Source organism: Neomonachus schauinslandi, chromosome 5 (genome assembly GCF_002201575.2).
Source record: "Neomonachus schauinslandi chromosome 5, ASM220157v2, whole genome shotgun sequence".
Lineage (NCBI taxonomy): Eukaryota > Metazoa > Chordata > Mammalia > Carnivora > Phocidae > Neomonachus > Neomonachus schauinslandi.
The window spans coordinates 20,226,421-20,236,869 of NC_058407.1; the positions used below are offsets into that span (position 1 = coordinate 20,226,421).

The window sequence follows — 10,449 nt, forward strand, 5'->3', positions numbered from 1 at the left end:
ATTTTTTCCTTAGATCATTTCTTTAGCGCCACAGGGTTACAGACCATGAGGTCTGAAGTGCAAAGAAAATATTTTTTTTAAATCATGAATGTATTTTAGCATGAAGACTACCATATGCAATTTTGTTGTCACTAAAGCCATCAGATATGTTAGAGTGGTATTTTTTTTTGCCTTAGTGTATGACAGGAAAACAATTTTTTAATCAATATAAGTCAAATAATCTCTACTAGCATTGTTTACCTGAAAGTGTTGCATGAACAATAGTAAGAGCAAGGACATTTCGTCTGTACTTTCAAATGGGGCTCGATCATTTACAAGTCGTTCACTGGCAGCTTTTTTCACCAAGTCTGTACAGATTATAATCTATTTAATAAAAGATTAGAAACAATGAAGTTAATTGTTTTTCCTTCTCCAGCATTTGCTTTAAGAGAAAAATCTTGAAATTGGTAGGGATTTCTGATGCCAGGGAATCGTGAAATGTAAGAGAATATTTAGCAATCAGGGTGGCTTAGCTCATGATAATCAGCATATGGACAATTATAATTTGCATTCCAGTTACTGAAGCTGAGAAAGCCTTGCTCAGGTTGAACATACGGTGAGTAGAAGATCTCTTTTTCTAAGAAATAAGATGGAGAGAGTCTTTGGAGAATGGCTTCACTGAATTGGTAAGTTAGCTTTCTTCGGATTTTGGTGATTTCCCCAGTTCTTCCATAATTCCTCAGTGCTCTGGCCATTTTCTGGTAAGTCATGGTCTTCCGGTTGCCTTTTCTTTTCCCCCAAAGTTGGGCAAGTTTTTCTTTGTTTTTTGACACAAACTGAAAGATGCCTTTGGTTTTATCTACCCACTGAATACAAGATGCCATCTCAGGATTACACAGGGATTCATGAAGGTATTCGAACAGTCGGAGCTTCTTCCTGCCTAAAATTGAGAAAAACAATGTCATACTCCACCATGGCTATGCACAAGGAAACAGCCTCAAGAAGGGTTTGTTGAGTGCCTACTAAATTCAAAGCTGCACTGGGACTTGAAAGTCAGAGGTCTGTTTGGCCTAACTGAAGTTTCAGTTGGACCTTGCTTTGTTGGGGATGTTGTAAAAATTTTTGTACTGTCCTTCACTGGAAAGGAAAGCCTGGTGCCTTTTTATCCAAGTCTGCCATCTGTCAGGTGGTCTTTCTTCACCATTAAATCTTGAACTACTAGTTCTATGTCGTATGTTAGAACAACAAAACTGAGCAAAATGAACTGCAAAGTTTAGTGGTTTTAAATAAAGAGAGGCTTCAAAAGCCATTTTCAGAAAGCAAATCATTTGAAAGGGCTTTATTCAAATAGTCAAGTCAAATGAGGTAAGGAATGTGAAAGTATTTTATAAAATGCAAAATAGTATTCAAATATAAAGTAATATGAGTAAAATTAATAACAAAGGCTTAGGTAAAAAAAAAAACTGGTCTACATAGTTATGCAAAAAATAAAGAATAGAAAAAACTGGAGTGGAAATGCCACCTTCATTGCCATCTTCATGACATTTTGACGTCATTTATGAGCAATGACAAGGGGCATTGTGGTTATTTTTCATTGCTGTGAAATAAAATGGTACCACCAGAGTTTATCTCTTTAGGAATACAGCCCTATATTTCAGAATGTCTAGACAGAAAACTTCAAGAGGATTTGTTGTGATTTTTGTTAAGTTGATTGGATGTCTTTGGCCTAACAAAGAACAAAGGGGACAGCCCATTTTGTGACTTCTGAATTGGCCTGTAAATATGATGCCTTACCAGATCTATCAGTAGCTAACACATTCATGGCCAAATTCCCTTTTCCCATAGAGAGAGTGGAATAGTGGATTCCCAAACTGCTTTGAACAGTCTCTGGGGAGTAATACTCTTGCATCAATCATCATTCATCCTAAAACCTCAAAGGTTTTTAAGATTATCTTTTTGTGGTTATATTATCTCAAAATTACAAATTGAGAAATGAAAGGGACTTACCAAAAAACACATCATCAATTAAAAGTCACAGCCTTAAACTTTGTCTCTTATCCAGTGGTCAAATCAATGATAATGGATCCTCACCTTTTAAAATTTGTTTTCAGTTTTGAAAAAAATATTTCAATTTTTATTAAAATATGATGTGAGGCTCCTGGGTGGCTTAGTTGTTAAGCATCTGCCTTCGGCTCAGGTCATGATCCCAGGGTCCTGGGATCGAGCCACACATTGGGCTCCCTGCCCCTCGGGAAGCCTGCTTCTCCCTCTCCCACTCCCCTTGTTTGTGTTCCCTCTCTCGCTGTCTGCCAAATAAATAAATAAAATCTTAAAAAAAAAAAAGTATGATGTGCTCAGAGTAAAAGATTCAAACAAAAGCATAAAGTGAAAGTAAAATTCCAGTCTATTCTACTACATATTTTTTTTTAAAGATTTTATTTATTTGAGAGAGAGAGAATGAGAAAGAGCAAGCACATGAGAGGGGGGAGGGTCAGAGGGAGAAGCAGACTCCCTGCCGAGCAGGGAGCCCGATGTGGGACTCGATCCAGGGACTCCAGGATCATGACCTGAGCCGAAGGCAGTCACTTAACCAACTGAGCCACCCAGGCGCCCTCTACTACATATTTTTTTAAAAATTTAAAAATTTGCATATAAACATACACACATCCTTTAAAAATACCAGTGGTGGGACGCCTGGGTGGCTCAGTTGGTTAAGCGTCTGCCTTCGGTCCAGGTAATGATCCCAGGGTCCTGGGATCGAGTCCCACATCAGGCTCCTTGCTTAGCATGGAGCCTGCTTCTCCCTCTCTCTCCCTCTGCTTGTGCTCTCTGTCAAATAAATAAAATCTTTAAAAAAATAAAAATAAATAAAAATACCAGTGGTATCATATTATTTTGCAGTTTTTTTCAGTAAGTAATATATCTTAAATCAGAGAACAATACAGAAATTAGCTATAGATGGGTAAAATACCCAGCTGTTGAAGTAACAACAGTTACTTCTGGGACCTAACTTGGGAAGAAAGAAGGAACACTTCGACTTTAAATAATGTGCATTATTACTTTTAAATCATGGAATTAAAAAGGATTAAAACAAACAATTTATTTTAGAGGGTTTTTTTTTGTTTTTTTTTTGTTTAAGATTTTTATTTATTTGACAGAGAGAGAGAGCACAAGCAGAGGGAGCGGCAGGCAGCGGGAGAGGGGGAAGCAGGGTCCTCGCCAAACAGGAGCCCAATGCGGGACTCGATCCCACGACCCCAGGATCGTGACCGGAGCTGAAGGCAGCCGCTTAATTGACTGAGCCACGCAGGCACCCTAGAGTTCTTTCTTTATCAACGCATTAAGATATGCCTTCTTGCCTTTTAACAGCTATGTGTTCTGTTTTATGCATGTACTATTTTTCTCTGGATAATGAATCCCCAAATAATTTTGAAATTTCATTCTGTTTCAAATGTATCCCTGTTTCAGGTGGAAGATGAAACTTTAAAAACAGAAAATGGTGGGTGATATGGCCCATACTGGCAAAGCTTTACAACATAAAACATCATTAAAAAGATAGACTTTACATCCTGGAGTTTATAGTTAGTTAAAAAAATAATAGTAATAATGACAAGCTAAACACTGGACTGAGGTAGAAGTGTTATTCTCCTTATATTAAATTACTACTAGTAACAGTTCAATATTCAATACCAATATTCAGTGATACAGATTTATTTTACATGTGTGATTTTATGCACTATTCTTTGCTGGATTAGATTATTGCTGAATATTTAGAATTTTGTTCTAGGATACAGTATTCTAGGATGAAGATATAGGAACAAAACTAGTTTTCAAAAAAATATTCATTGAAAATAATTTAGAAATTATGATATGAAAAAAATTTCACTGTAAAATTATGATGCATCTTACACATCTCTGTACCTTATACACAGACAGATGCAGTAGGTAAGTTCCATTCTTTTCCTTCAAGAAACAACATTGCAAGGAACATCCTAATGTGTATAGTACACACACACAACCCCCTATGGTCTCTTGAGAAATTATCCAGTGCCAGGCTATGAGAGTAATGCTTTACATGGACTTTTTCATTTCATTTTTACAGCAATCTTACAATGTTTGTACAATTATCATTATTTGTTCTTTGAATGAGGACACTGTGGTACAAAAAGTTAAGTGATCTTCCCAGGCTCACACAATTAATCCAGAGTTCACACTCAGTTATATAGTCCCTAAGAGTCAAAAGATAAATTTTAGTCTTTGGTAGTTATTGCCAAATTGCCTTACAAAACTTTGTACCAATTTACACTCCCTCCAACAGTACATGTGCCCGTGTGTGGCCCACAACACAGCCATCAGAGGCTACTATCCTGCTTTATCACTTTGTCCACTGTTAGGTGAGATCACCACCATCTTCAATTTATGAAATCAAGGTTTCAAATTTACGAAATATTGAAATTATTATGAAACTTCATTTGCAGGAAACTTAATGGAGAAGACAACTTCTATACTAAGGCCTTCATGATTAGGGTTAAGACTGCTAAAACAACTTATGGAAAAGTTCCCCTTTCTATACCCCAAATATAGACACATTATTCTTGAATACAGATTTATTTGAGTGAAGTGACACTTTGCAGCTTCACATTTTTATGAAGCAATAGGAAGGCTCACCCAAGATGAATGACTTGGAGTGGTTCAGTCTGTCAGAGGTAAATTATTCTTAATCACAATACTATAATATTTTGCAAATGCAGTTCTAAACTCAGATATGAAATCCCTTTAAAGTTGATTTAAAGAAGATTTGGTTCTTTTACCTGTAAAGAGAGTGATGGATCCACATACCTTTTCCTCCCTTTTGATGGAGAACAGCAGGTTGTACCAGTTGGTTTTCAGGGATATTTGGCAGAGATTGATGAGTATTTCCTTCAAAATAGAGGTCCGCAGCACTGTTCTATATAAATAATGCAGCAGGATGTTAAGTGGGACTTTCCATGTGGCCCCCAGTTGATGGCTAAAGTCAAAAGCTGAGGACAAAAAGAGTGCTAAGCATCTCCTAAATTCTAAAAAGCATAATCCTCAACTGTAGCCAGATATCTCCCAGGGCAGAACTAGCCTCAAACCCACATAGAGAGAGGATCAAGGGATGGAAGGTACTCTTTGGCTTTGTGAAGACTTTCATATCATCCCTTCCCTGTAAGAAAGAAGAGGGGGTTGCTTCCTTCCTTCTCCCTAAAAATACCAGGAAGAAAATTTTAAAGAATTACCAGTACAAAATTGAAGTGCCAGCAAAAAGGGGAAGAAGATGGGCTTCCATTCCTCTGTTGGATGCCCATCTGGGCAAGAGGAGACAAGAGAAAGATGACAGCCAAGGGAGGGCAGAGCCAAGAGATGGGACAGGAGGAAGCAGCCTGAGCTGTTACCATTACATATGGCAAGGATATGTAGGTCTCCATGGGTTAATTTGACAAAGATGGACTTGAGCCACCTTACCATACCCCCTGAGAGACTTCCCAGCAGGCAAGGAGTCCCCCCCAGCCACAAGAGGCTGTGATATATACTGGGGAGTAGGAGTTGAAGGGGAAGCAGGGTTGCCAGATTTAGCAAATAAAAATATCCGCATGCTGTATTTTACCTGGCAACCCTAAGTAAGGTAGAAGAGGTTAAGCTGGAACCCAAATTCCCTGTTCAAAGAAATGTCCTGTGGAGAGGCCTTAACAGAACAATTTAGAGGGTCAGGGAAAGGACATTTGACATAGCATGGTTGAAGGTAATGACTAAAAAAAAAAGAAGAAAAAAGAAAAAACATTTCATATTTACACCACACCACATGGCATTAAGAAATACAATACAAGGGCGCCTGGGTGGTGCAGTCCATTAAGCGTCTTACTCTTGGTTTTGGCTCAGGTCATGATCTCAGGATCATGGGATCAAGCCCTGCATCAGGCTCTGTGCTGAGTGCAGAGTCTGCTTGAGTTTCTCTCTCCCTCTCCCTCTGCCCCTTGCCCAACTCACTCACTCTCTCTCTCCCAAATAAAGAAATGAATCTTTAAAAAAAGCAAAAGAAAATAATACAAAAGAACACATGAATGGAGAGATAGATGGTGGGGACACTTTGTTTGCAGGGATCTATAACAATATCCATGAGTTGGTCCAAGACGTGTAGCTAGCTCTGAGCTTGGGAAGGGAAACAGCAGGTTAATACAAGATTGTAGGTAAAGCCAGTGCAGGGGAAGTTTGGACTCTGCCCTATGGCTTATAGGGGAACCATACTTTTTTGCAATTTTCCAGGTGGACGAGAAGCAGTAATGTGAGAACCCTAAAAACACATCTTTCTAGAAGTCATTCAAACCCTCTGATGCTGGATGGAGAGCAATGACGGAGGGCAGTTTCCTTCTTGACAGGCTTGCTGAGGATCACCCATGTTGACTGTCAAATTCACAGCACAGATGTCTGTGAGTGTTCTCACAGTCACCGCTGCCTCTAAGCTGGGTTCCAGCAAGCTTACACCAAGTGGAAGGCAGGTGTGAATAGGGAATTTGCCTGTTACTGGGAGATTGGTCTATTGGTACATGTACTCACTATCACTGTTCTCCAATTATAGACAGGTTCCTCTGTAGGCAGCACACCATAGCAGTTGGAATGTCCTCTGACATGAGAGCAGTGGTTGATGAAAGCCAGGTAATTTTTGTAATCTAATTTAAAAACAGAAAAAGAAACTCCAAAAGTCGAAGTTTACAATTGCATGCGTGTGTGTGCAATGTGTATGATGTTTATATATGCATATATGCTTATATATGTGGTTGCTTCGTCATGTGTTCTCTATCACTTTGCATTTCCCTACATTTATTGCATTATACTGGTTATCTTTTACATATCCCATTTCCCTTACTGGAGCACATGTTCTTGCAAGCAGAGATCCCATGATTTCTTTTCTCTTGGAACTTCCCAAAACACCCTGTGTAAGCTCAATAGGCAAGATACCTGTATTTCACCTACACTATCTTTCACAGTCTATAGGGCAATGGGTGAGGAATAATAAGAATATTTACTCTCAAAAGAAAAGAATGTTCTTCTGAGTAGAGTATCTCTTGTATGGAAGGTCTATGAGATAAAGTAGAATAACCGAAAAGCCCACTCTGAACAATTAAAATTATCTATTAGATAAATATCAACCAGTATGCTTAACAGCAAATAATTTTATGTGTTAGTATTCCAATGTGGAATGTCATTCTCTATATTCTTGCATTTTCATACGTGACACTTTAAATTTACGTAGGCTAGGTAACCCTGGAAGCTTTTTGCCTTTGTTAGAATAAACCCTAGATGCACTACATTAAAATGGTCTTCTCTGTTCTGATACGTCTGTGTGCCCAAAAAGCCATTTGATTACCACTAAAAGAAGGGACTGATATCTTTACCTGGGGAGTACTGAAGATCTCCGGTTGAATGTTGCCTCAACACCTCAAAAGCATCCTCAAAGTCTTGTCCCAGCTTGTCTTGTTCAACACAGGACTGCTGCAACAATGGCAGAACCCTCAAGTTATGAAATTATCAATTGAACTTAATCTTTCTGATATAAAGGAGGGTTTCTCACCCACGACACTATTGACACGTAAGGTTGGGTAAGTCTTTGCTGCGGAGGGCTGTCCTGTGCATTGTAGAAAATCTAGCAGCATCCCTGGTCTCTACCCACTCACTGGATGCCAGCAGCACTCTCTCAACCCTGGTTGAGATCCACTGCTCTATAATATACAATATTTAGAGAACAGTATTCATTCTATGGTATAGTATTTAACATTCTCATAAAATTTTAGTAAGGAGTTGTATAGCAGGAGACTGATTTGGAAAGAGGGATCAAGGAAATACCTTTAATGAAACAATCTGAATCACTGCTTAAAATGGAATGCTCTTAATTTCAAAAGCATGTCCCCAAGATATAAAATTAAACTTTTTTTTTTTTTTAAGATTTTAATGTATTTGAGACCCAGAGAAAGTGTGTGTGAGTGGGGAGGGACAAAGGGGGAGGGAGGAAGAATCTGAAGCAGACTCCATACTGAGCATGGAGCCTGATGCGGGGCTGGGTCCCACCACCGTGAGACCATGACCCAAGCTAAAACCAGGAGTCGGACCCTTAACAGACTGAGCCACCCAGGCGCCCCCAAATTGAACTGTTTTGCAAACCATTTCATGCCCTTATAATCTAATCCATATATTTTATTTTCAAAATGGAGGACATTCATCCTTCAAAGAGGATGCTCAGGGGCGCCTGGGTGGCTCAGTCGTTAAGCGTCTGTCTTCAGCTCAGGTCATGATCCCAGAGTCCTGGGATTGAGCCCCGCATCGGGCTCCCTGCTCTGCGGGAAGCCTGCTTCTCCCTCTCCCACTCCTCCTGCTTGTGTTCCCTTTCTCAAGCTGTGTCTCTCTCTGCCAAATAAATAAATAAAATCTTTAAAAAAAAAAAAAAGAGGATGCTCATCCTCCAAAGAAGATTAAAATGCCAACTTACCATGCTTCATTAATATATTGACAATTCTGAAAAAGATTAATAAGCAAAATTAATAGTGTATTTAATTTGCCTCTGAATTAAAAGATCTTACTCAAAGTATTTTCTGAAAATACCTTGTAGGAACCAAAAGTACCATCTGAAGTCTCTTTAATGAGTACACATTTTTCTTCTTATAAAATTGCCTGCAAACTTTTTTTTTTGCTTTTCTATTATTACAAAACTTTTTAAATGCTAAAATAGCTAAATAGAGTTAATTACCTAAACTGCTTAACTTATAAGAGAATATAAAAGTAACTCAGGAGAACACTTAAGTATTTCAAAATTCTTTTAAGAATTAAAGTATTTAAGGGGTGCCTGTCTGGCTGAGTCAGTAGAGCATGCGACTCTTGATCTTGGGGTTGTGAGTTTGAACCCCACATTGGGTGTAAAGATTACTTAAAAATAAAATCTTAATAAAAATTCTGAAAATCAGAATCCTTTTTACCTTAGCATAGTTCTCCATTTATATTGGTGATTTTCTTTTTTTTCCCCCAATCTTTCTGGTGTCAACCTACTGAGAATCTGGTGAAAGATAGGCTTTTTCTCTCTTGAAATGTGAATCTACATTACAAATAAAATTTACCCTATAAAACCCATCCATTGACTTTTTAAAATCCTAGGATAAGAACCCTGGTCTACTTTCTTATCCATGTAAGTTAGATTTTGTTTTAAATAAACAGTGATAAAAACAAAACAAACATTAAATGGTTTTTAAAAGATGTAAGTTCTATAGAACTAAAAACAAACAAATCTACATAACATGAAAGAGCATGTGGGGGGTCCAACACTGCTTATCATTTTATTTAGCACAAGCAACTGTTTACACAAGTTATCATTTACCCTGCAAACAGTGAGTTTACTCGTTAACACTGTAGAATACAAAGAGATGATATAATCTAACACACTATTACTATACATATCCATCAATATAATAATTACATCAATATAATATGTCAGCAGACACTGAAATTCTATTCTGCTCTTCAAAATCACTATGCCATGTCAGTTCAAAGAAAATATGAGGAAAAAAATCCCTAAAAAAGGTACGTAACTATGTAAGGTGATGCAAGTGTTAACTAATCTTATTGTGGTTATAATTTCATAATATATTCGTATGTCAAATCATCACATTTTCCACCTTAAACTTGTATCTCAAAAAAGCTGGAAGACAACTTTCCAATGTGAGAGATGTTGAACATTTTAGCAAAAACTTAAGGGAAAAAAAGAAAGAAAACCCATAAATCACGCCTGGGCTATGATCCCTAATGATTATCATCAGTATATGTATTTTTAAAAAGCCATGTCAATGACTTTCAATTAACTATGCCTCAACTCATAGCACCAAAACAAATGAGTGTTGTAGTTTGAATCGAATACTTAAATGCCTTTAACTAAAATACTCCACAAAATTATCACAACAATCACAACTCTTAAAAGTAGCAAACCCAAAGGGAAGAAAAAAGCTCAAAAACGCTATTGATCACTTCAATTGCTTAATATTTCTTGTATCTGAACAATCAATATGAGAAACATTCTTTAGGGCAAAGGAGAAAATTATCACAAGGTATTTTGAAAAACAGAGGCTAAACACTTACCAGGAAGACACTTCAACCCTTTACAAAGATGTTTCATTAATATCAGAATCGTTAAGACAGAACTGTCAAGATCTCACTGGCAGAGTTGCATTAAATAGCTGTTTTTAAGGAAGTGCTACAAAAGGGGATTTTTTTTAAAAGATACAGTGTACTCATGATTTCTATTTCACGATACAGACAATAGACAACAGGGGCTATTATTTTGAAGAGACATGTTGAAGTTTATATCCCGTGGGCCAAAAGCATCCAAACAAACCCCATGCCCCGGCCCAGCCTAAATTGCAGAGCCTCTGGCCCCCCACAGACACACTGGAAACCTCTGACCTGCACAAC

General features: G+C 37.8%; 1 protein-coding gene across 1 annotated transcript; it reads right to left on the minus strand.

Moving 5' to 3' along the window:
* Positions 1 to 491: 491 nt before the first annotated feature.
* Positions 492 to 10,174, minus strand: SPIC (Spi-C transcription factor). Its single transcript, XM_021687558.1, has 6 exons — positions 10,117 to 10,174; positions 8,483 to 8,508; positions 7,395 to 7,491; positions 6,556 to 6,668; positions 4,819 to 4,927; positions 492 to 919 (listed from the first exon to the last, which is right to left on the minus strand). Exons 2-6 carry the CDS (start codon positions 8,483 to 8,485, stop codon positions 492 to 494), a joined length of 750 nt encoding a protein of 249 aa, XP_021543233.1. The 5' UTR covers positions 8,486 to 8,508; positions 10,117 to 10,174.
* Between the last annotated feature and the right edge of the window lie 275 nt (positions 10,175 to 10,449).

What these genes read in the sequence shown, in the direction of transcription:
- SPIC (XM_021687558.1), bottom strand. An exon ending in AGATCTTCAGTACTCCCCAG is followed by an intron (nt 6,669 to 7,394) that starts GTAAAGATATCA and finishes TTTTTAAATTAG; the next exon opens with ATTACAAAAATTACCTGGCT. An exon ending in ATAATTGGAGAACAGTGATA is followed by an intron (nt 4,928 to 6,555) that starts GTGAGTACATGT and finishes TTATTTATATAG; the next exon opens with AACAGTGCTGCGGACCTCTA.